This window comes from Bufo bufo, chromosome 6, assembly GCF_905171765.1.
Source record: "Bufo bufo chromosome 6, aBufBuf1.1, whole genome shotgun sequence".
Classification (NCBI taxonomy): Eukaryota; Metazoa; Chordata; class Amphibia; order Anura; family Bufonidae; genus Bufo; species Bufo bufo.
Genome location: NC_053394.1, coordinates 204,602,618 through 204,629,247, shown reverse-complemented (window position 1 = coordinate 204,629,247; position 26,630 = coordinate 204,602,618). Strand labels below are relative to the sequence as shown.

The 26,630-nt window shown below is 40.6% G+C and overlaps 1 protein-coding gene across 1 annotated transcript in view; it reads right to left on the bottom strand.

Moving 5' to 3' along the window:
* Window positions 1-6,927: 6,927 nt before the first annotated feature.
* VCL (vinculin) overlaps window positions 6,928-26,630 on the bottom strand; it is a 193,017-nt gene continuing 173,314 nt past the window's right edge. The window contains 5 exon segments of the mRNA XM_040438637.1: window positions 6,928-8,511; window positions 8,856-8,960; window positions 9,488-9,691; window positions 15,286-15,525; window positions 22,048-22,233. Of these exon segments, the coding sequence (XP_040294571.1) occupies window positions 8,365-8,511; window positions 8,856-8,960; window positions 9,488-9,691; window positions 15,286-15,525; window positions 22,048-22,233 (882 nt within the window). The 3' untranslated portion in view covers window positions 6,928-8,364.

The following is a 26,630-nucleotide window of genomic DNA, read 5'->3' as shown; positions in this document are numbered from 1 at the left end:
CTGCCGAGTTTGGGGTGAGGATAAGCGGTGTGACATTCATGTGGGCAGTGCGATCACGGTGTCTGGACACCATTGTCTATGCCAAAAACGACTTCCGTGTTCTTTTCAGAAAATTGCCTTTGTTCTTGTTATCGTCCGTTACATATGTGGTAGGGTGTTATGAGGAGAGCCCTCTGAGTGGTGTGGCGATAGGTGGGTTTTGATCGGTGCGACTGCGACCCTGTATTTGCATGCAGATGCGCAGCCGCGCTGTGGTCACGGCTGGCGGATTCACTCTTAATTGTTAGTGTAGCCCTCAGCCGAGCCCGCTTAGCCACTTTCGATACTTTGGCATTATCCCATACCAGTACCATCCTGATTCCACATTGTACCAGACTAAGTTGTCATCATGAGCGTCAGGGCGACATAATGGGCTGTTTTGCCCTTATCCATAATGGCTGTCTCGGCGCGGTGACGCAAGAGCGCATGCGTCATGTGACGAGACTGATACTGGCCGGGAACATGTATTATACGTCATATGGACATGCGCAGTGGGGACCCAGGTACGCCGGACCGCACATGTCAGCATGGACTACAACCGATCTTCATCCTGCATTCTTAGCACGCATCACCTGTACTAGTAAGCACTTGATACTTTATGTAATTACCTACAGTTGACACTGATAATGTTATTAATTACATATTTATATGAATATTTCACTGGATTTTATATTTATGACAATTATTCTTATGCAATTAGGTGTATCACAATTGGATCAGATTGTATCACTGATTTTATCCGTGTTCACATGTATGATGTATTATGTATTTTGCTTTTTTACTAATTATGTTCACTTGACATGTAATTGGTTATGGTTAGCTGTAACACTATATATGTCCAGATTTTGGTTTGTACACACTGCTTGAGGAAGGCTCCTGTGTTAGAGCCGAAACGTCGCTACAGCCTTATGGGTAAATAAAGTTTTTTGATTTTTAATCTATTGGAGTGCTGCCCTTTTTCATCGTCTGCATCATTGGATTGGCTTGTATCCATATTGGGCTTTTTGCACCATTCATTCCTTTGTTATCTGTGACGGTGCTGCCATCTCTTTTCTTTTTTATATATATATATATATATATATATATATATATATATATATATATATATATATATAAACGTAACAGCGGCTCACCCCAGACACTCCCAAAAGGATACGGTGCTCACCCCACGGGTCCACCCAAACCCAGAAGGTAAAATGCAAACTGTGTATACGACTGGAGGGCACTCAATTATCTGGGAACACTGATGTGAGGTATGGATGACCACATTTATTGTAAAACTGAAAAAACTTTGCATGCATATAGTGACACCTAATAGGTGATAAAAACAGACATATGAACAAACCATAAAAAACAAATAACAATGGAATCCGCAAGTGTGGGTGCGGACACTAGCTCCTGATCAGAACGTGGGCTTGGTCCCAGATGGATAGTCACAGTCCAGCAACGACACCCTGGTGGGTGTGATAGTGTTGGTCCGTGAATTGGACCACACTGGATTTCTATGCGCAATGTAGTATTGATGTATAGATAAACACACAGCCCCGTGGGGCTGAGTACATTACCCCTCTTCTTGTGCTGGGTAGAAATAGGCAATCATCCTTACTTCGCCGCTCGGACTCATATCGGCGTCCCGTGTGGTCTCAAGGTCTGGTACGCGGCGTCCCACGTGATCCTCGCTATGGAGAGAATAGCTGATGATCTGTTGGGTCCCAAAGTCCAGACCGTAGCACATAAATCCAGTCAGCGGAGGTCCAGGGGGCTGCCTTATGGTAGTGGCACCTCGAGGGATTTAATAGAAGATTGCTGTCTTAAACCGGACGCGTTTCGGGGATCAAGCCCCTTTCTCAGTGGTAATGACAGCATCAGAATTAAGTTCACCTTTTATATCCTTTCATTAATCCAGCAAAGGATTCTGGGACATCAATCTGACAAAAATCCTGGCGTGGAACACTTATTAGATCAATATTCACAACAGTGCATGCGGTATTAATGCATTTTATATACCATTGTATCAATTGTAACAAATACATATGCAGTATAGGCGCACTAATTGCGCCCATCGTAAAATATCTCTGAAAATCAGACAGCTTAAAACAACATAACATTGCATAAAATTGCAAAAAGATCCCAGGTACGGAATACTTGTTGGACCAATAAAACAGCACTCAAAAAACGCACATGCGATTTGGGTGCGTTTTTTTGTGATATAGGTGCGTTTTTTGGTCCCATCATGGTGGGGCATAGTCACATTAAAAAAGCATGAAATGGCACTAAACATGAAATATTTGCTTGAGGAGATGGATACCGAGATGGAAGTGGTCGTGAGGGCCCACGTTCCGATCAGGAGCTAGTGTCCGCACCCACACTTGCGGATACCATTTTTTTAAATGTTTTTTATGGTTTGTTCATATGTCTATGTTTTTATCACCTATTAGGTGTCACTATATGCATGCATAGTTTTGTGTCAGTTTTACAATAAATGTGGTTATCCATACCTCACATCAGTGTTCCCAGATAATTGAGTGCCCTCCACTTGTATACACAGTTTGTAAAATAATTATATTATATTATATATATATATATATATATATATATATATACATACACACACACATACATACATACACACAGTACAGACCAAAAGTTTGGACACACCTTCTCATTCAAAGAGATTTCTTTATTTTCATGACTATAAAAATTGTAGATTCACACTGAAAGCATCAAAACTATGAATTAACACATGTGGAATTATATACATAACAAACAAGTGTGAAACAACTGAAAATAGGTCATATTCTAGGTTCTTCAAAGTAGCCACCTTTTGCTTTGATTACTGCTTTGCACACTCTTGGCATTCTCTGGATTAGCTTCAAGAGGTAGTCCCCTGAAATGGTTTTCACTTCATAGGTGTGCCCTGTCAGGTTTAATAAGTGGGATTTCTTGCCTTATAAATGGGGTTGGGACCATCAGTTGCGTTGAGGAGAAGTCAGGTGGATACACAGCTGATAGTCCTACTGAATAGACTGTTAGAATTGGTATTATGGCAAGAAAAAAGCAGCTAAGTAAAGAAAAACGAGTGGACATCATTACTTTAAGAAATGAAGGTCAGTCAGTCAGCCGAAAAATTGGGAACATTTTGAAAGTAAGGGCTATTTGACCATGAAGGAGAGTGATGGGGTGCTGCGCCAGATGACCTGGCCTCCACAGTCACCGGACCTGAACCCAATCGAGATGGTTTGGGGTGAGCTGGACCGCAGAGTGAAGGCAAAAGGGCCAACAAGTGCTAAGCATCTCTGGGAACTCCTTCAAGACTGTTGGAAGACCATTTCAGGGGACTACCTCTTGAAGCTCATCAAGAGAATGCCAAGAGTGTGCAAAGCAGTAATCAAAGCAAAAGGTGGCTACTTTGAAGAACCGAGAATACGACATATTTTCAGTTGTTTCACACTTGTTTGTTATGTATATAATTCCACATGTGTTAATTTATAGTTTTGATGCCTTCATAGTCATGAAAATAAAGAAAACTCTGAATGAGAAGGTGTGTCCAAACTTTTGGTCTGTACTGTATATATATATATATATATATATATATATATATATATCACACACACACACACACACACACACACACACACACACACATATATAATAAAAGAGAGACAACTTTTGGTATACAAATAGTTTATTTATTGGTTTGTACGGACAGAAAAAAAAAAAAAAATAATATGTGTCCCCGAATATAGCACAGATCAGTTGTTTCTTCACCCTCCTACTCTTTGAAGGGTCAGCTAAAAACTTCTGCATGTTAGATATTGTACAGTGGCTACAGCAAGTGTCATAACTGCAGCCAATTTGGAGCACTCTAGTTCTGAATTAAGTCCTCTGCGAAAATTAGATAAATCTTTGGCTTGAACTAATGCTAGATTGACAGAAATAGACAATATGGCATCCTCTGTTTAAATAAATAAAAAAATTCAATTCACACAGTGTAAGTTAGGACCATGCACAAGAATAATGTAGGAGTTGACTGAAGATGGAGAATTTTCTTGTGATAACTTACTTAGGGTACATGTACACTGTGCTTTTGGATGCGTGTCATGCTGAAGTAGTGTAGTGGGGCTGCCACAGGAATGAATGGGGCCGCAGCAGGACTCGCATATTTGCTCCGACATAGGATTGTAAAATATCCAGCACTGCTCGATTTTATTATTTTTATTATTTTTTGCTTGTTGCGGTTCATTCCTACGGCAGCTACGTGACACTGCAAGCTTTGACAGTGCGACAACAGACACCAAAAACGTTGTATAGACATTATTACCCTTATGCTTTTGACAGTTCTGATGCATTGCTGTTCATTTTCACATCTTGTCATGATGTGAGATCGAAGTATGGGATGTAAAAGGCAACTCTGTTGAAAACACTGAAACACTGTTAACACAATGAGATACATTTTCTTGCATGGCCAAGTCCATGATGGTAGCAGTTCCTTGATGTCATAGGAGGCATTCACTTGCTACAAATGTTCTATGGAGTGCTTATGATATCTTAAGGCAGAGTAAAGGTAAAGATATAACAATGCTACCTGCAAGAGGGTGTATAAGGCAATTTGTGAACAAATCACAAATCAAAGAGTCACAGAGGTCGCACTAAATATTTTTCAGCAGTGTAAAAATACTTTTTGTTGCAGTCTTTTGAGCCGAAGCTAGGGGTGGGCGATATGGCCTAAAATCTGTATTGCGATATCATTTTAAGCATGTGCGATATACGATATATATTCAATATTTCGGGGGGGGGGGGGGGGGAACTTTTTTTTAAAAACTTTTTATTTAATAACTATTAGCCTCCTTAGGGGCTCGAACCCTTGTCCTATTCATCCTAATAGATTTCTATTAGGGTGAATAGGACTTCACACTCTCCCTGCTGCTCTGTGCATAGTGCACACAGCAGCAGGGAGCCGACTATGGCAGACAGGGCTTCTGTAGTGTCCTGGCTGCCATGGTAACCGATCGGAGCCCCGCGATTACACTGCTGGGGCTCCGATCAGAAGCTGCCACCCTGGGGCCACTGCCACCAATGATTTAATCGTGTGGAGGGGGCGCAATTAATATAATACTTCGAAGAAGTGGAGTAGAAGGGAGGGGCTGTGGCCACTGCGCCACCAATAAATATAGTTAATATGCAAGAATACAAACGTAGCCTGCATGTGCTGGCCATATCCCATACCTGGCCTCTATTACTGCTCGCCGTGATCCCCCGCAATTAACCCCTCAGGACCTGAGGGGTTAATAGCGGCAGATCACGGTGCGCAGTAATAGAGGCCGTGTATGGGATATGGCCGGCATATGCGGCAGTCTACGTTTGTATTCAGTCCCTCCCCTCCTCCTCTCTGTTCTCATTGGTTTCGCAGTGGCCACAGTCCCTCCCCTCCTCCTCCTAGTCTGTTCTCATTGGTGGTCAGCGGCAGCCGCACACAGTGGGAAGGGAGGGACTCCCTCCTTCTCCACTGTGCCGGCTCAGGAGAACATGGTGAGTGCCGAGAGCGGCGCATGCAATGTTCTACTGCGATCTGCGATATGGCGATATAAACGAAACCTCTATCGTTGGCCAGATTTATATAGTTTATATCGCATATCGTCTATATCGCCCACCCCTAGCCAAAGCCAGTAGTAGATATAGTGGGAAGGAGAAGTACAAATCCTTCCTTTATATTTCCCATTCCTTTAAAATCCACTTCTGGTTAAAAAAAAAATGCTTGAAAAACAGGTCTTAAAAACTGTGTTCTTCAAAATACAATCTATGTGAAACTACCCTTAGGCTGGTTTAGGCGGTAGTTTTTAATGGCATTTTCTGGAATTTGCACCTACATTTATTGTAGCTTTTTCTGCATTGTAAAAAACAAAAACAAAAAACACCACCACCAGCTCGCTTCCCAGGCAGTCCAGGGGAAATAATGAAATGAAGGACACGCAAGTTTTTTTTTACTGATTTTTGGTGTTAAATTGTGTTTTTTGCTTGCTTCTTTTCAAAAAACACAGCATGCTATAGTTTTCAGCATTTTGACACTCTCTCTATAGAACAAAAATACCATGAAGAAAATGCTAATGGTAAGATACATTGGGGGTAATTTACTATGACTCTCAATGCCAGAAACTAGAGTAAAAAAGTTGCAAAACCCAGGTTTGTGACTTTTTAAACACCATTGCACCCAAACTTTGACAGAAGTGACATTTCTTTTCTGCTCCTCTCCCCATTCTGAAAAGAGGTAGTGGCGTGGGTGATTTGGCACCAGCACATTCACTATCATTTAAGCCAGGAATTGGAGTAGATTTCAGTCTAGGCATATGGACCGCCTACGCCTCATCATAAATTACGCTCATGCTTCGATGGCGCCAGAAATTTCAAAGAACGGCATAAAAAGGTCCTCACTGTGTGCAAGGAGTGCCATAACAAACTTCACAAAATCCATGTCAAAATACAGAAGGCGCCAAAAAATGCAAGTGCTTACTGTAACTAATTAACTTTAGGAAGGTGTAACACACAGCTTTTTTTGTGGCAGTTTCTGTTGCAGTTTTTTGAGCCAAAGCCAGGAGTGGATTCAGCAACAAAGAAGTATAAGCCCTTCCTTTATATTTCGCAGTCCCTTCCATCCCACTTCTGGCTTTCTCTTTTTAACGCAGCCAAAGCCAGGTGTAGATCCAGCAGGAAGAAGCATAAGTCCATCCTTTATATTTGCCATTACTCTTGAATCCACTTCTGGCTTTGGCTCAAAAGAGTGCACGAAAATGGCCATAAAAAATGTGGGTTTTCTCCCCTCTCCCCGCCAAAAAAATAAATAAAAATGTGTGTGTGAAACCACCCTTAGGCTGGAATCACACATGCAGTTCCAATCTCAGCTTAAGTGCTTTATTCATATCAGTACGTTTCTGTAATGTCCTCTGTAAAGTTAGGAAGTAGATTCCCCTCTACAGTACTTTCTTTGTGTAGTGATTGGGAGAAAGTCTCCACCCACCAGTTCTGGGAGAACTGCACCCTAAAGATATATTCTACATATGAAATATCTGCTAAAATGCTAGATATATACAATGGCCAGAAAAACATTTCTCATGTGCACATACTATACTATTGATTAATGCAAAGCTTGTTGAAATATCAGGTACTTTTGACCCAGAAGTGGATTTAAAAGGAAAGGTAAATATACGGAAGGACTTCTGCTTTGCTTCCTGCTGAATCCAATTCCGTCTTTGACTCCAAGAATGCATGTGTGTTTCCAGGCTCAAGAAGTATTTTTAATGAAGGAAGACATTTGTGGTAATTCAATTTAGTACTAAATCACGATGATGACCAAAACTATCTGTGTATACAGGGAGGTATTGCTATTACAGAAATGAAATTATAGCAGATACAGCAGTCAATCATGTATCCAATCGATCATACATGCTTGGTATTAAAGAGGTAAATGTCAAGATCACCTTGTATAGGCAAATGAACTTAACTAAACTACCACCAACCTGAATATGAAAGTGATGGACAAACACGTGGCTTCCAACCAGTAGGTGTCATATTCATTATGTGTCTGTAAAAGGATTTTCCAGTAAAACATTTTATCCAATGCCTGAAGCATAGCCCTGAAACAGAAGATTCATAATTACCTGCTCCACGCTGTCCCCATCTTCCTGTCATGGTCACATGCACTGCTTCAGCCAGTGACTGGCTTCAGCAGTGACTTGCTGCATGTGGCCACATCACCAGTGAAGCCAGTCATTGCCTGCCGAATGTAAACAGCGCAGTGAACGAATATATAGACAGCGTTGGGCAGAGAGGAGGATCAGAGCAACAGGGAGCAGGTTAGGCATGAATCTTCTGTGTCAGGGCTATGCTGCAGGCACTTGAAAATAATTATCAGAAAACCCCTTTAAAGAGCAAACAAGTAAAAAAAAAAAGTTGCTTAGTGTTCTACTTATTATTCTATAAATACTGGCTGTGCTCAGCAAAATATAAAGGCAGAGTATGTATGCAGGTGAATTGGAAGTAAAATTACTTTCAAGTTGTGTAAACTAGTATATTGCACATGGACTGGTCTCTCCCAGTGCAAACACTATTATTAGGTATCTCAGTGGTAAAGAAATGCACTATAGGGAAGTCCATGAAAAAATTGTGATAAGCAATTTACTGATGGAGAAGCCCAAGAAAGCTTAGATGCTTGGTAAAAAATCATCTTGAGGCTCATATAGATATTGAATTCCACATCAGTCTGGATAATTACAGAGTATTAGTGTGCTCTGTACAATGTGGAGTAGTTAGATTGGATTCCAGGTAGAAGGATTACTGGTACCATGGGGTCTTACGGGCCCAACGAAGTGTGAATCCAGCTTCTGTGCGGATCTTGATTGATGCAGCTTCAGCCTCTCTCACAGTCTCTTTCACTGACTGCATCAAGTTTTGTGCATTATGGACAAGCATTTCTGTTGCCTACAAAAAATAATAATTGAAAATTGACAGTTCTAAGAGGACATTTGCTTAGGGATATGTGGGTTCCTAGTCTCCCGCATTAAGATTTAAGTGGGGATTCCTCTTTAAAGGTGTTGTCAAAAATAATAAGTGGAGCATCTTGGCAGTGCCACAGGGAATGAACAGAGCACCAGCACACATTCTTAACTACCATTCATGCTCGGCTACTGATTCCTTATTTAGGGGAACTCAGGACCCAATTCATACGATTATGGCGGTCCCCTATCCTGTCAATAGAATAAAGTTTGCTTAAAGGAGCACAATCCCTTTAAGCCATCTTCCACTCCAAGGTCTTCCCATCTTACCTGTTCAGACTCTTCATCACTGATGTTGGTCCTTCCCAACATAGTGGCCTTAACTGTACTAAGGATCTTCAGCTGAGTGCTGATGGTTGGGATCCTTTCACAGACCTACAATGTAATGGTAGAAAAACCAGCTCAGTAAAAATGTTCATAACTGGTGTAATCATGGATTATTTTAATGAATCAACTGGAGACACACATATTTTATTATGCTGTATTGAAGACTGCCAATAAAACTGCATTTATATAAAATTGACCAAAACATCTGTATGCCTCCATGTGAATTAGAGGTACAGTAGAACCCTATAGATTTCTATAGTTGGCCTATTACAGCTTCACAAGTTTCCGAGGTTGTAAGGACATAATGCATACAGTTGACTTGACTATTATTAGAAGAGCGAGGCCATCAGGAAATCACGTTCCTTATGGCTGCATTTCAGCTCCAATATCAAAACAAGGACTGTTGTTACCCTTTATTGGGTTTCAATAATGATTTACTATTGAATTATGTGCTATGTAGAACCATAATACACATTTACATGTATTATTGGGAGCCTCTTACAAATAGTTTCCAAATTGTCTTCTCTTCTTACAAACATGGTGGCTCTAATAGCTGGTCAAAATCTGTCATTTACCTGAAGCAAGTTAGTTCGGATCCTCTTATCTGTGCACAGTTTAGCCACTTCCTTTGCCAACCTCGTCACCTCATCTGAAGCTTTAGCAATGTCCTTGGCACACTGAATTAGGGCTCTCTTGTTCCCACTGCCTCCTCTCACAAGTCGAGACATCTCTGCCATCAGCAGAGCCATGCGCTTAGCTGCTGCAATTATGTCATTGCCCTGCAACAGGGAAACAGTAGTTGTTTAAGAGAAAGAAGAGAACGGCCATTTAGCTATTATGTGGGATCACACATTTTTTTAATGGGCAGCACTGGGGACGGGGGTGGGGGGGGGTATGGAAAGAGAAAAATAAAAATAAATAAATAAATAAATAAATATCGGAAGCATCTTTTTGGCATTTTCCACCAAAACTTAAACAGATCCGTATTCTGTTATCAAAACAATAAAGATGGAATATTAAAAAATGCTGTACATTCATGTGCTCTCTGTGGCTTAAAGGGAGGACCTTACTTAATGGGACATATGGTCATTCTATGATGATATGACTGATATGTCTTTCCAGTCATTTGTTACATTTTTTTATTTGCCATTTTTAAATGCAATATCAGATGCCACATAATATTTAGAATATTCTAAATGTTTATGATTAGAAATATGAGAGTTTCTGAAATGCAGCCACAGAAAAAACACGGAGATACATCATGAATAATTATGAGCCGTGCAGGATGGAAGTTAGAATAATAATAAAAAAAAAAAAAAAAAAAAAAAAAACTTTCTAGACATCACATGGTTAAATCAAGCAACTCTGAAACATAGGTAAGTGTGCAGTTTAAAGATGTTGCCTGTGCAATTCAGTACAATGGAGTGGTCTATAATACAGCATATAAACAGCAGGCTAGTTACACACCAGTGCCCTCTTGCCAAATTGCACTGTTTAGAAATTTACAGGCTGTTAGTGCCAAACACAGCATTTACTGTCATGCACTGGTAGCTACAGTTAGTATGTACACAACTGAAGGCAATCATACAATATTACGTGAAGGGGAAGTCTCTGCATTCAACACCCCTAAATACAGGTCAAGCAAAATTACCCAAGAAGGCAATCACCATGAAGAATGCCTTAGGAAATACTATCTTGAACTAATTATTTAATACAGACCATATTTAATCCTTTTTATGTTTTTTTTTTTTTTATTGGGTTTATCATGTCTCCTATGGATGGAGATAAAGTTGATTTCACTGTGGCAATCTGGATATTACATTTTGTCTTCACAAACCTACCATGTTACAGTGAACAAAAGATTTAAAGTGGTCTCTAGTTTTATAAAAGAAAAAATGTTATATAATAAAACGCTATGAAACATAACAATGTATTTTTTTTCACCCAGCGGTACTTGTTGTGACAAAAGTGGAACATCCAGAGGTTGAAACACTTCTGATGATGTCCAACTGACATAAGTGTGCAGATTGCTTGTCAAGAACAGGTTTTTAGCCTTTTTAGTGCATATGGAACACATGGTGCTTGAAGATATGAGTGCACGTTCCTTTGCCAAAAAAAACCTCTAAACTCTCAGAGGGAAAGAACATCAAATGTGAGGAGCTCATACAGTTACAGAAACTTATAATTGAAAATTAGCATAGCATAATCAGAACATTCTTTTTGTTCCATTATAGGGTATGTATGATGTAGTTAGTTTAATAAAGCATCAGTGCAAGAGAAATTTGATTTCCACCTCTGTACTAATTGCGTTTAAAGGGAATGGAATAAAAGCATGAGTAACAATTACTGTACTGCTTATATTATTCCTGTAGGACTCACAACCCCTCTACTTACTGGCATTGAAATACATAACTGTACACCCTTGCTATAAAGATAATGGAATATGCTAGTCTATGACTGGTGATGCAAAATTGGCTCCCAATGGAAAGGGCAATGGGATTAAGCATCAAAATCTTAATGTTATGACCAGCCCAACACCAAAAACTGAAGCTGTGGTGCAAGTCATAGGGATGCCACGATTTTACTATGACCGGGAGTAGGCACTGTATCACTGTGAAGCACTATTCTGAAAGTTTGAATTGTTTGGTCCAAGCAAGTACTAAAATAGTAGCCTTCATTCATAACCAAACACAGACACCACAAAGGTCCACTGAAATCAATGGGTATTTCCAGAGGTCTATTTTTTTATTTTATTTTTTTGCAGACCAATGGAAGTGTGCTCTATTTTGGTCTATTTTCTGGACCAAACATACCCATTAATTCCGTCCATTTTTTAAGGAACATTTTTTTCATTGATGGAACCTGGACTTGGATGTCTGAATAAGATCTGTCAGTGGATAAGTCTGAGGCTGTGCATATACCTAGATATTAAATCATCATCAATACAAGGTTTCATGGCAGCCAAAACTTCACATTTACTGTAAAAGTTAAATTTTAATTCCAATATAAATGAAGGGCATAATTTATAGGCCAGGGAAGAGACTGCAGCACTCAGTCGCACATCACAGCTCTTGTCCATAGGTAGGCACAGATTTAAGCCATAAAATTTATGCCAATTTCTAGTGTTGTGGTAAATCTTTCAGTCCGCAGGTGCACACAATTCTTGATCTAAACTCCACTCACTTTTCTTTCAAATTCAAAAGTTGGTGATGGAAACGTAAAAAAGCAAAAATTATCAAACCTTACTAAAAATGTTCATGAGACAAAATGTGCGATTTCATTAAAGGGAACCTGTCACCGGGATTTTGTGTATACAGCTGAGGACATGGGTTGCTAGGTGGCCGCTAGCACATCCGCAATACCCAGTCCCTATAGCTCTGTGTGCTTTTATTGTAGAAAAAAAACTATTTGATACATATGCAAATTAGATAAGTCCTGTCCCTGACTCATCTCACGTACAGGACTCATCTCAGGTTAATTTGCATATGTATCAAATAGTTTTTTTTACACAATAAAAGCACACAGAGCTATGGGGACTGGGTATTGTGGATGTGCTAGTGGCCATCTAGCAACCCATGTCCTCAGCTCTATACACAAAATCCCGGTGACAGGTTCCTTTTAAACTGCAGAAAACTAGCATAAATTAGTTAGTAACTTTCTCCCAAGTGTTGCAAGTAATTTTACTTAGTTTCTGTGGCTTTTTTTTACCATATTTTACAGGTGGTCAAAATGATTGCTATTCAGTCATCCTCTGGTCTCTTGTATTTTTGGGACTTGTTTATCTGTATTTATTTGCTAAGGAAACCTACTTGAAGGCCGCTGTACCCAAGTCATAACTTTAATGAGGATATAAAAAGGCATCACATAGCCAACCAGAACATTTTGCTCTCACCAGTTATGTCCTAGAGCCCAACGTATTTTGGGACCTGATCAGTCCCTTCATCTCACCTAACCATCTTTATACTGTGTATAAAACTCACTTCACTTATTACTTAGGTTAAACAGCAGGAGATAACTGACTGTCAACATTGCATTGTACCATCTTCTCTCCAGATCATAGTTATAGCTGGACCCACTTCAATGGACCATAGTATCTTGCTTTTATAATTTACATTTTAAGCAAAACTACCCTAAGTGAGCACATTAGAGCACATTTATCTAGACTAGTGTTTCTATCTTTGCTATCCCTTTGAGCCATTGGAGGATGCGCTTAATCTATGACTAGGCACACACGTCGTTGCCAATTAAACACATCCTTCAGCAGTCCGTGCGCTTAGACTGACATCTGGTCCAGCTCAAAGTTTTCATAGATTTCAGTCATCCTTTATACCAGATTTTTTATTTATACCTTGTAGAGAATGCATTATTTACTCAAATTAATCTGGGACAGAATTATTATCCTGCAGATACAGAGAAAAAAAAAAATGTAAGAAATTAAACCATACACCCCCAGAGATGGTTCATGCAACCACCCAATACCATCCCCAGTAGGGGCAATTAGTCTTGATGCTTGTTCTTACATTTTGTTCATTAATCAAGTAATAGGCACATTACTTCCAAAACTGGCAAGTTTCAAACAAAGCATATTTCTGAAAACCACTGCCATTCCAAGCCATGCGACCGTTCTTGGTGTAAGCCAACATGATTTACAGTCTGTGAAACAGTGAGAGCAGCAGCCAGAACATACTGAATGTATCATATGCAACATACATCTCTCCAAATATCTAAAGTCCTTAACCTACATGGGTTCTACTTTATATAATATATGAAGATCAGTATAGATAACCTCAGAAAATCTTTATATTTCCAGTCCTATGGAATATAATGGTGCTTTATATCAATAATAGTAAAATTCCAGTAAAGTTCCTGGCGTTGGTATAACCTGGAGCCTGGATTATCAGTCAATGAAAGCTAAAAAAACTGGCAACCAAGGCTAAAGAACCTTCAGGAAGACAGCCCAGAATAAGGTACTGACATAATTGTATCTTATACCTTGAAAGTCTCCTTGTTATCTATGCTTCTGATAAGGATATTTCACATAATCTTGCAGTTCCAATGCAGATACAAGAAGGACTGGATACTACCAGAGCAATTTTAAATATAATTGTAATAATTACATGATATTACTACAGTCTGCTATATGGATGTACTATATTCATGCTTCTAAGGCTACTTTCACATTAGTGTTTCAATTTTCCAGTCTCACCGAAAAAAAAAAAAGCTTCAGTTTTGTCCCCATTCATCGTCAATGGGGACAAAACGTAACTGAACTGAACGGAATGCTCCAAAATGCATTCCGTTCTCATACCGGAGAGCAAACCGCAGCATTCTACGGTTTGCTTTCCGTCCTGGAATGCGGAGCAATCATGACCCACAATGCAAGTCAATGGGGACGGATCAGTTTTCTCTGACACAATCTGACACAATAGAAAACGGATCTGTCCTACTTTGACTTTCAATGGAGTTCATGACTGATCCGTATTGGGTATGTTAAAGAGAATACAACCGGATTCGTTCATCAAAGATGCAGATGGTTGTACTATCAGTAACGGAAGTGTTTTTGCTGAACCCTGCCGGATCCATCAAAAATGCTAGTGTGAAAGTAGCCTAACATATTTGATTATTACAGACTGTATTGCCATCTAAACTATTTATTAATATTTATGAAGCCCATCTAGCAATTATTGCTAATATTTGTCTATTCTTTTTGCTCTTTTGTGTAACTGTGAGCATCTAAATACCTTAGAATACCTGCAATATAAATGTTATTCTTTGCAAATTAGGCAAACAAAATTATTACACATAGCCTGGAACTCCAGGCCATTCATTTAGAAATACCTAAACCTGGTTAGTATGGCACCTTGTAAGTCCATTATTTTTCCAGAAACAGCACCACTATGGTCTATTTCCAGAAATGCAGCTCACCACTTTTTACTTAAATAGGAATCAGCTGTCATGCACGACACATCAATGAACAAGAGTGGCCCTCTTCCTGGAAAAAAAGTAGACCCATATTTCTAATCATGGACAAATCCTTTACGGCTTTATTCTCCGTGGGGGGGAGAGAGATGAAGTATTGGGAGTCTAATCACTTTCACAAGGTGTTACTTTTGTAAACTTGACTTGACCTAAAGACCACAAAATGAGCAACTTAGACAAGTCACATCAGAATACAGTAAAAACAAGAAAACATAAACAAGCCAGTAGTCACTGATGAAGCCATACATGGGCTCACACAAGCCAGCATGAGTAAAGAACACACTGAGCGACACAATCAGCTTGACGCAGACTTGAGGAGTAAATCGTGTCATAGATGGAGGGAGGGATGCACATGGCAGGGTGGAGGATGCATAGCTTGGTAACCACGTAGTACCTTACTGGACCATTTTGTAGCCTCCCGATGCAAAGACTGAGCTGCGGCCAGCATTGGCTGGTTTACAGGCTGCCCCTCAGGCACTAATAGCAGCTCTGGCTCATAATCATCTTCAATGTCAGAGGAGAGGGCAAATTCCACTGACGCCTCCTCCTCCTCCTCTTCCTCATGTTCCTGCTCTACCTCAGACACAACGGCTTCTCTACCCTGCAGAGTAGTGGGAGCAGGGCTTCCAGGTGACTGGGGAAGGCAGGGAGGGGTAAAGAAAGGGGGCACAGGTTAGTATCAAAAGCAGAGGTGGGACAGGAGGGCCAAGGGTTTAATGCACCTGAAGCCAAACCATGCCTTTGTAAATACTTGAATTTTGTACCCTTTGGGAGAGACATTTGATTACAATATGCACGTTAAAAACAAGGGTATGAAGGCAGACTGCAAATGTACATAATTCTACTGCAAGTTGACACGTGGATCCCATATTTCAATCAAAAACAGAAAATTATTATTTACATAGGCTGCTGGTTTATAATTTATTTAAAAAATTACCTTATAAGCTGTGGCAAATGCATCGAGGAAGTGCAATTCACCACACATTTTAGGAATGAATAAGAACATTGATGCAAAAAACATAAATGTACCACATTCCTCAACATCCAATAAGATGCATGATAAGCATTCTACAGGTGGGTTGAGGACATTAAAGCCCTTCCTAGGAGTCCCAGTGCACATGTGCTATTTACGTTAGAAACCCTAAAATATGTTAGGCCAAATTCAGAAAGCTGTAATACAACAGCACTGTATTAGTCTGAATTCCTCTTTAATAACCCACAGTTTAATGGTGATCCAAGTTCAGTAAAGTTGAGATTTTGGCGGTCAGAATAATAAGAATGGTATAATGTGGCTGCATTACAGCTGTCTGAGCTATAGCGATAAGTCCAGTACAATTGAATAAAGGTGTTGCGACTGAGTAATGTATTTGGAGCCCAAACAATTCATGAGCTGTGGTGCTTATGCCCACCTTCCTCCACAATGCTCAGGCAGAATTATTCCCATGCTAAATGACAGGGAGAAAGCTGTCAATCAGCATGGGGAAGGGGGAGAACCTGGAGCTATGAATAGGTCAGACTGTAAACATATTTACACATCAAAGTCCCTGAAATGAGCATGACTGTCCCTGCTTCCAGCTGCTCTCAGAGAGGTCAGCATTAAGTATGACATTTTCCCTTTAAGGTAATTTATCTGCTGATTTTGAGCATCTTCCACTATATTTTAAGCAATTTTAGGGAGATAAATGATTCACAGATCTCAAACATTGATTTTGACAACTAGAAGTCTAATACCTTACTCATATGAGTGTGTCTGATGTCTAAATTCCCTTGTGTATTTTTTGGTATAGTTTTTTTTAAATCCCAGCAGGAGGGACAAGGAAAACCTTTCACAAGGGAAATGTTTTTTCTCTTTTCTGCTGTGACCTTCTGTGGTACACAGTTACAAAATATTTACTTTCACAATGCAGAGAGTCAAAAACAAATTCAACATATATGAAAATTAAAAAAATGGGTAATATCATTGTATCAAAGTAAAGTTCATCAAGCTTGAAGCTTCAGTTTAAGCACACCTCTTATGTGACTCTTCTATACAGATCAAGTTGCTTCTGACAAAAATGATTTGGACTTACCACAATTTTCTGTAAACAGCACTAAAAGTCACTTATTGATATGATGTTTTAAGGGATTCTTGTTTCAAAACAGTCTATTGACTGACTGTTCACTGCTCCTGTTCAGAACATGGCCACTGATGGACGGGCACATGACTACACTCGTCCATCAGTGGCCTCCATTGAATAGAACTGCACTTGGCTGCTAATGGTACTTTGTCCCTGATTTAAAAAAAATAACCAATGGAAAATGTCAGAGCTGCCCTCTCTTCCCCTTATTATTGGTACTGTAAGAAGATACAAGGAATCATCATGGATGATAGGTACGTGTCACCGAGGTTCCTGGCCTCGGAGGAGTAAGAGACAGTTTTTATATGTCAGCAGCAGTTGCTGTTTAACACCTTGGTACTTAGCATGGCTATAATAGCTGATCCTGGATGGCTCTTACTGGGAGTAGTCAAAGTGCTGGGTGGGTGACTATCCCCCACGTTCCAGGCCGGGTTTTGCCAGGCTTAAAAACCAGCCAGCACTGCCAGGTGGAGAGGATTATCTCCGTCTGACAGTGGCGCTCAGGAGGTCTGTGTGTTGGGATCTGAGCCCTGTGCTCGGCTGGAGAGCCGAATACCCGTGTGTCAGGGGAACAGGCCGTCTAAAGCCTGTATTTGAACTTTCTGAGGCAGAACTGCCACCAAGGTGACTTTTGTTATATTAACTTGCCATTGGGTGTGAAGTAACACCAACATTGCAAAAGTGACATTTTGTTTTTGGCATCATGTGTGAATAAACACTGAAGTTTGAATTCCGAACTTGTATTTTGCCTCTGTACTGTGCCCCCTAACTACCAGAGCGAATCCCCACAGTACTTACAATTGAATCTCTTCTACAGGGAATATGACATATGAAAGTGACAGGCCCCGCTTGTAATGACACAATGCATAAAATTGCTGCATTCACAGATGAAATACAAAACCTCCATACAGCCCTGCAAACTCTGTTCATCCAGTTTGGCTATATGTCTAACTTTAAAATAAATCAAGGAAACCCCAAGTTCTAGACATTTCTCTTACCTACACTGAAAAGGTAAAATTAGCTGACTCCTGACCAACTATTTAGGTGTTAATATACCCGAAGACTTAAAGGGTAACTGTCATATTTTTTTATTTATTTGCTAGTTTATTAGAGCTAGGCATGTATACCAGAGTTAGTCTGTCAATGATTGTCAAAAGATCTGTAATTACCTTATAATAACAGTTTTAATTAATGTCCCATGTCCCTTTCCACTAGTCCCTTAAAAGACTGTTGCTAGGGCTTGTCTGTCTTCCCTTTAGTGTAGCATGCCTGCATTAGGCTTAAGAGTGAGGAGGTGTGTCTCTCAGTAATCCAATCTGATTGGCTGGCAGGGAGCTGGTGGCTACAGCAAGTGTGTATGGGAAGTGAGGGAAAGCAGTTTTGGCCTCAGAGAACTGGCAGAGGAGCCATCTTGAGAAAGTCCTCATATGGTAAATGTTTAAACAGCTGAAACTAAGGGAAAAACTCAAGGAAAACAGTGGTATGTGAAGGAACTAAAGATTGATTTATGCATAATGCTGCTGCAGCAGTAGGATATGCTAAAATAGATTTTTTGATGAAAACATGACAGTTACCCTTTAAAAGTTTAACATATTCTAAATTACATTCTGTTATTGAAGGCGGTATCTGAAGGCGGATTTACACGACCCAATGTTCGAGCCGATTATCAGGAACGAACATGCCTACGAATTCCTCATTTCCAATAATTGGCTTGTGTAATGGTGCTGTAGATCACCCCATGAATGAGCGAAACAATTGTTCATAGAGTGAAATGATCGAAGGTGTGGACACCTCGATCATCATTCCCGGGAGGTAGATCTTGCTGTCTAACCATGGAGCAATGATTAGGGATGAGGATGTGTGATAGCAGTAGAAATCGCTTGTCCTCATACTGTAGAGGTGATCGCTGCATGTAAATGCAGCGCATCACCTCCACTTAGCAAGCAGCCAACAATTACATGTATCATGCATAAATTGTGTTATCTTTTTCAGGTTCTCCCTACCCAACTCCCTAACTCCTCCTTTCTTGCACTCCAACGGAACACTTCCGAATTTATTTGCATCTCTAGACCCTCAAGAATTTAATTCAATATTCTAACTAAACCAGTGGTTAAAAAGTGGAATAGAACTACCAGATTTTGCAGCATACAATAATGCAGTACATGTTTCTAGGGTTGTAGACTGGGTCAAATGGACCCTTCAGAAACTATGGGTTGAGATCGAGGATTCAGTCTATCCGTGTCCTCTACATCTTTTAGTAGTTAATAATACATCAAGGCTACCTACCTACTCTTCTGAAAACGCTGACCCACTCCATGTGGAACATATGGTTTACTAAACACGTTCATACTAGGCTAGCCCCATTCCAATCTGCTAGATTCTTGGCCAGCGTTAAGGGGCCTTTAGTTATGTCTTATCATAGAGGTCGAGACATCTCTATTCCAAATAACCTCCTTAACAACTCTATCAACAACAACTCTCTCTATTTAAAGGCTGTAGTACATAGCCCAATGTGGCAGACGATTGTTGTGAGGGAAGTGTCCCATCCTGGCAATCGCCTGATCGCTAGCAGAGGTGACCTCTGCTATTATATGCAGTGATCTCCTCCACAGCATGCAGAGGAGTGATCGCTATCCCATCGCTCATCCCCATGCTGCATAGTGGTTCATAGTGGTTATTAGACACCACAATCTGCCGGCTGCAAACATTTTTTAACATGCCAAAAGATTTGGATTTCCCGATGCTCATCCATCCGGAAATTGGCGGCAGTATTACACTGCCAGATTAACGCTATTGAGCGTTCATACAAATGCTCGTAAGTGAACATCTGCCCAAAAATCGTCAGGTGTAAAACGAGCTTTAGACAGTGGAATGATCCCCTCTAACACCGAAATGTCCCAGCTTCTTTATGTAAGAAACACCAACTTTTTCTACTGGCTAAAGAATATTCCCAACTAAAAACGGTTTTCAAACAACCAGGTTATAACAGATAACCCACTTGGTTTGAATCCCCCGTTTCTACAACAAAAATATCCCACTAAAGTGATATTGGCCACTCATTATGAGCTGATTTTTTCACCCACTTTCTCCTCCTAGGACCTACACTTTGTCAAAATGAGAAGAAGATCTTCAAACCACTTTTTCCTCTTCCTAACTAACTGCTCTAGTTTCAGCTCCTAAATCTGTGTCCTGATGTGCTTGAATCCAGGAAAATGGGTATAAGACTTGCTCATGCTGGTATGTAACAATTTTAAAAATACATAGCTTTGATCCGACCTACCCAAACACTTGGACCTGCCCAGTATTAGCCTCTTTTTGGGAATCTACACTTAAACAAAATTTGTGGCACTGCGATCTGTTTAAAAGGCAGGGCAAATGATTCTCCATCTCTTTCTAGGGTCAATTTATTTTTTTAGCTGCTGCACATCTGCTCACATCAAAAACTTGGTGTTCCACACATTCACCAACTGTCGTGGAGTGGACCAGATTTATAGAATTGGCTCATTGAGAACACAGAAACACAGCTACATTTTAGGCTAGATGGGAAGCCTGAGCCAAGTTTAGGAATTTTAAACCTTGATTTACTCAGCTTACCCTTCTCGGACATTATCTCTACTCATAACTTATATGTTCTACAAATGGGATAATGCAATTATTCACCGCAAGCTCTGTTACCCTACTTCCCCTCTTCCCTGAACTGTTCTACGTTTAATTCTTATTTTTTTTTATTTATGGCTGTGTTTGTTTTTGCATGTGTGCATGGAGACCATACGTAACCTCCTTTGGATTTCTTAAATTGTGCCCGAAATTGCCTTATTTCATAATATGTTTTAGTCTCAATGCTACCATTTGCCTAGCACAATTTGCCTTGAGCTAATGACACTTTGTAAGTGTAGAATTTGCTTCATAGAATGCAATCTACTTTTCTGTTTTTGATAAATATTTCAATAAAAAAGAAAATTTAAAAGAAAAGAACTGTCCTTGGCATCAGTAACGAGATGATGGGTGGGTCAGGTCTGGTCACATGCCCCTCCATCAGCAACCATGTTCCAAATAAGAGCAGTGTAATTCAGTGAAGAAACTGTACTGAAACAAGGGGCAGATTGCCTTATAGCATCATATGAATAAGTGGCTTATAGTGCTGCTGTACAGCACTTTTGGGAAAATTGTGATAAGGTGACTAACTACTTAAACATCACAAAGATCTGCTTTCAACAAAAAACACACAGTACATGCTATGTCTTGACAATTATTCCTTGATCGGTTCTAAAATATGAAGTATATTTGCAAGTAGCTAGCATAACCATGTATGCAGAATATTACAGCCGATTAATGGCACTGCATTGGGCCTAAAGCTTCTATATGCCATGAAGTCATTTGCACTGTTGCAAGTATCCAGCTTGTTTTACACTCTCTCTCTGTAGGCCCTATTACACGATAGAGCAGATGATTGTCGGGAGGGAAGAGTTACCTCCTGTCAGTCCCCTGCTCGCTAGAGGAAGACGCCGCTGCTATTACACACAGCGACCTCCTCCTCAGTATAGGGATGAGAGATGCGTCTCATTGTTTGCCAGCAGCAGAGCGCTTATTACACGCCACGATCTGTCGCCGGCAAACTAGGATTTTTTTTTTAAACATATTAAAAGATCCTGATTACCCAATGAATGAACCTTTGCTTGTTTATTGGGTAATCAGCAGTAGTACTACACTGCCAAATGATTGCAATTATCTTAACAATCAGTCCGTGTAATAGGGCCTTTAGAGTTTGAATTAGTGGATTATTATCGCCAGGCAGTTAAACATGCTTCTCTCTTCCCCAGAAACTGTACCTTTCATGAGTGCTGATGAACACATTAGTGACTGGCTGGAGATGCAGATAATATTGAATAAACATAACATGTAAAATAACCAGTTATTAAGGAACAATTTTTGTATTTTGACTACACTTCTCCAGCATAAGCAGATTTTAATATGAGCAGTTAGCTAGCTTTATCCACTTTTTTTTTTAATAAGTACTTTTAAAAATTGTTGATTATTACCTTGCTGGACCACTTGCGAGCTTCATCATGAAGCTGTCTAGCAGCCACCATCATTGGCTGATTTACCACCTCGCCCACTTTCTGCTCAGGGAACTCCTCATCCTTCTCTTCAGGAGGTGGTGGTCTAGGAGGTGGAACCTCCCCCTCAGGAAGTGGGGGCTTTGGAGGTGCTGCTTCATCAGTCAACTGGAACAATAATGAAAAATTACAGGATTAAAATTAAAAAGCAAACAAATACTGTATTTTTCGCCCTATAAGACGTACCGGCCTATAAGATGCACCTAAGTTTTAGAGGAGGATAATAAGATTATTTTTTTTTTTTTATTAGACCTAAGGTCAGGCCAGCAATCGGACCCCTTTATATTAATCAGACCTCAACTGACAGCCCCTATCAGACCCCGCAATGTTAATAAGATCCCAATAAGACCTAAGATCAGACCCCCATTCAGATCTCAGCTCAGACCCCAAAGTAACCAACCCCTAATCAGACCTCAGATAAGAGTCCCAATATAAATGAGATCTCCAATCAGACCTCAGATCACCCCCCTAGCCTCTCATTAGCCCTCATGCCTTGTACACAGGAGCAGGCAGTGTGGCAGGAAAGTCTGCTCCACCCCTCATCTGCCTGCCGGTCCCTAACAACCAGCATTAGACAGGGCCGGCCGGTCTCTATCACCCTACACCAGCTACAGCAGACCTGACTCTACCACCCAGCGCACGCCGCAAATGGTCCCCATCAGTAAGCATGTGCTGTTGCTGCCGGGCTCTCCCTCTTCAGGTAACTCGGAGGCTGGTACATCGCAGGCTGCTATTCCTATGAAGCACAGCCTGCAATGTACCGAGCACAAGCAATGCGCCGCACATTTTATATTTCTTTGCCCAGTATTCACCCCATAAGTACTAGCGTTTCCCCCCCCCCCCATTTAAGGGGGATAAAAAGGGAGTCTTATGGGACGAAAAATACTGTATTTATTTCAATGTCGATGTCAAATGCTTACTGGTTTCTAAAATTACATACATTCATCGTTTCTTTGATATTGTATTTCCAAGCCTATGTTTCATATTTTGCAAAGTATACAAACATCACTAAGTATACAGCCTTTTATACATTTTTTTGGGTGTATAGGATAGTCAAGCCTACATACACTGTTCTCACCATAATATTGTATTGAAAACCAATAATCACTCATCGAATATCAAGAAAACATTCTTTCAACAATTCCAATAAGTTAATCTCAGTGATAAGTGAACATTTTGTCTTAAGTTGTACAAACACCTTTGAGCATCATATAGAATTTATTATTAAGCTTCATAGTTGTATCAATAACTGCACAGTGCTTAACAATCTCAGCCCCTATAGCTTAAACACCCTGAAAGACCAGGCCACTTTTTACACTTCTGACCTACACTACTTTCACCGTTTATTGCTCGGTCATGCAACTTACCACCCAAATGAATTTTACCTCCTTTTCTTCTCACTAATAGAGCTTTCATCTGGTGGTATTTCATTGCTGCTGACATTTTTACTTTTTTTGTTATTAATCGAAATGTAACTTTTTTATTGCAAAAAAAGACATTTTTCACTTTCAGTTGTAAAATTTAGCAAAAAAAACGACATCCATATATACATTTTGCTCTAAATTTATTGTTCTACATGTCTTTGATAAAAAAAAAATGTTTGGGTAAAAAAAAAAAATGGTTTGGGTAAAAGTTATAGCGTTTACAAACTATCATACAAAAATGTGAATTTCCGCTTTTTGAAGCAGCTCTGACTTTCTGAGCACCTGTCAGGTTTCCTGAGGTTCTACAATGGCCAGACAGTACAAACACCCCACAAATGACCCTATTTCGGAAAGTAGACACCCTAAGGTATTCGCTGATAGAACTTTTTATTTTTTGTCACAAGTTAGCGGAAAATGGGCCCCTTTGCCCACCTAGGCTGCAAAAAAGTGTCACACATGTGGTATCTCCGTATTCAGGAGAAGTTGGGGAATGTGTTTTGGGGTGTCATTTTACATTTACCCATACTGGGTGAGAGAAATATCTTGGCAAAAGACAACTTTTCCCATTTTTTTATACAAAGTTGGTATTTGACCAAGATATTTATCTCACCCAGCATGGGTATATGTAAAATGACACCCCAAAACACATTCCCCAACTTCTCCTGAATACGGAGATACCACATGTGTGACACTTTTTTGCAGCCTAAGTGGGCAAAGGGGCCAAAATTCCTTTTAGGAGGGCATTTTTAGACATTTGGATACCAGACTTCTTCTCACGCTTTGGGGCCCCTAAAATGCCAGGACAGTATAAATACCCCACATGTGACCCCATTTTGGAAAGAAGACACCCCAAGGTATTCAATGAGGGGCATGGCGAGTTGATAGAAAAAAAAAAATTTTGGCACAAGTTAGCGGAAATTGATTTTTTTGATTTTTTTCTCACAAAGTCTCCCTTTCCGCTAACTTGGGACAAAAATTTCAAATCTTTCATGGACTCAATAAGCCCCTCAGCAAATACCTTGGGGTGTCTTCTTTCCAAATTGGGGTCATTTGTGGGGTGTTTGTACTGCCCTGGCATTTGAGGGTCTCCGCAATCATTACATGTATGGCCAGCATTAGGAGTTTCTGCTATTCTCCTTATATTGAGCATACGGGTAATGAGATTTTTTTTTTCCCGTTCAGCCTCTGGGCTGAAAGAAAAAAATGAACGGCACAGATTTCTTCATCAATGTGGATGAAAATATCTCTGCCAAAAAAAGAAAAAAGGAGGGGAAAGGCGTCTGCCAGGACATAGGAGCTCCGCCCAACATCCATACCCACTTCAGCTCGTATGCCCTGGCAAACCAGATTTCTCCATTCACATCAATCGATGTGGATGAATAAATCCTTGCCAGGATTTTTTTTTTTATATATACAAAGTGTTTGCCAAAGTATATGAACACCGCCACCTCCTCAGCTCATATCCCTCGGCAAACGTATCTTTTACTGCAGAGGAGAAATCTCGTCTTGCAGCGCCGCATACACCGACTTGCGTGTAATCTGACAGCAGCGCAATGCTTCTGTCAGAATGCACATCAGTGCTGCAGCTAGTCGATCGGTTGGTCCACCTGGAAGGTAAAAAAAACAAAACAAAAGAAAAAACCAGGCCGCAACGCAATAAATTTATTAACTTTTGAACCAAACATATAAACTTTTTTTTAACTTTTTTAACTGAACGTTAACTTTTTTACTTACCGGTATTTTTTTTTTTTGTTTCGGTTTTTTTTACCTTTTATAGAACAAACCTCTCCTTCCCCATGGGACAATGTGCAAAGCACAAATCGCCCAAAGATGTGGCGAAGTACGTTATGCACTTTATCCCAGGAAAAAGGAGAGGTTTGCAGCAGCTGTGAGTAAAAGGGCCCTAATAGCCCTGTGTGCCTGTCCTGTGAGATGCAATCCCTATGCTAAGTGTACCTGTGTGTGGTACTTCCGGAAACACTCTCCAAAGCATAGGGCAGGGTGGTCAGGACAGTCAGGACAGAAATAGCGGGTGTCACGCCTTATTCCACTCCTGCTACAGACACGACATCTTTTTCGGGGTGACTGTTGGGTTGAGGTACCAGGAACGACACTGGGGAAATGTCGCTCGTGTAGACGGCTAACTACACTGGTGGATGGGACCACGGAACCTTCTGGATACAGGAGGTTCTCGATGATCTCTTCCTGGAATTTGAGGAAGGATCCTGTTCTCCCAGCCTTACTGTAGAGAACAAAACTATTGTACAGAGCCAATTGAATCAAATATACAGACACCTTCTTATACCAGCGTCTGGTGCGTCGGGAAACTAAATACGGAGACAACATCTGGTCATTGAAGTCCACCCCTCCCATGAGCAAATTATAGTCGTGGACTGAGAGGGGCTTTTCAATGACACGGGTTGCTCGCTCAATTTGTATTGTCGTGTCTGCGTGAATGGAGGAGAGCATGTAAACGTCACGCTTGTCTCTCCATTTCACCGCGAGCAGTTCTTCGTTACACAAGGCAGCCCTCTCCCCCCCTTGCAAGACGGGTGGTAACGAGCCGTTGGGGGAAGCCCACGCGACTAGTTCGCGCGGTGCCACAGGCGCAAATCCGTTCTAGAAACAAATGCCTAAAGAGGGCCACACTTGTGTAGAAATTGTCCACATAAAGATGGTACCCCTTGCCAAATAAGGGTGACACCAAGTCCCAGACTGTCTTCCCACTGCTCCCCAGGTAGTCAGGGCAACCGACCGGCTCCAGGGTCTGATCTTTTCCCTCATAGATCCGAAATTTGTGGGTATAGCCTGTGGCCCTTTCACAGAGCTTATACAATTTGACCCCATACCGGGCAGGCTTGCTTGGGATGTATTGTTTGAAGCCAAGGTGCCCGGTAAAATGTATTAGGGACTCGTCTACGCAGATGTTTTGCTCGGGGGTATACAAATCTGCAAATTTCTGGTTGAAGTGGTCTATGAGGGGCCGAATTTTGTGGAGCCGGTCAAAAGCAGAATGGCCTCTGGGACGGGAGGTGGTGTTGTCGCTAAAATGCAGGAAACGGAGGATGGCCTCAAATCGTG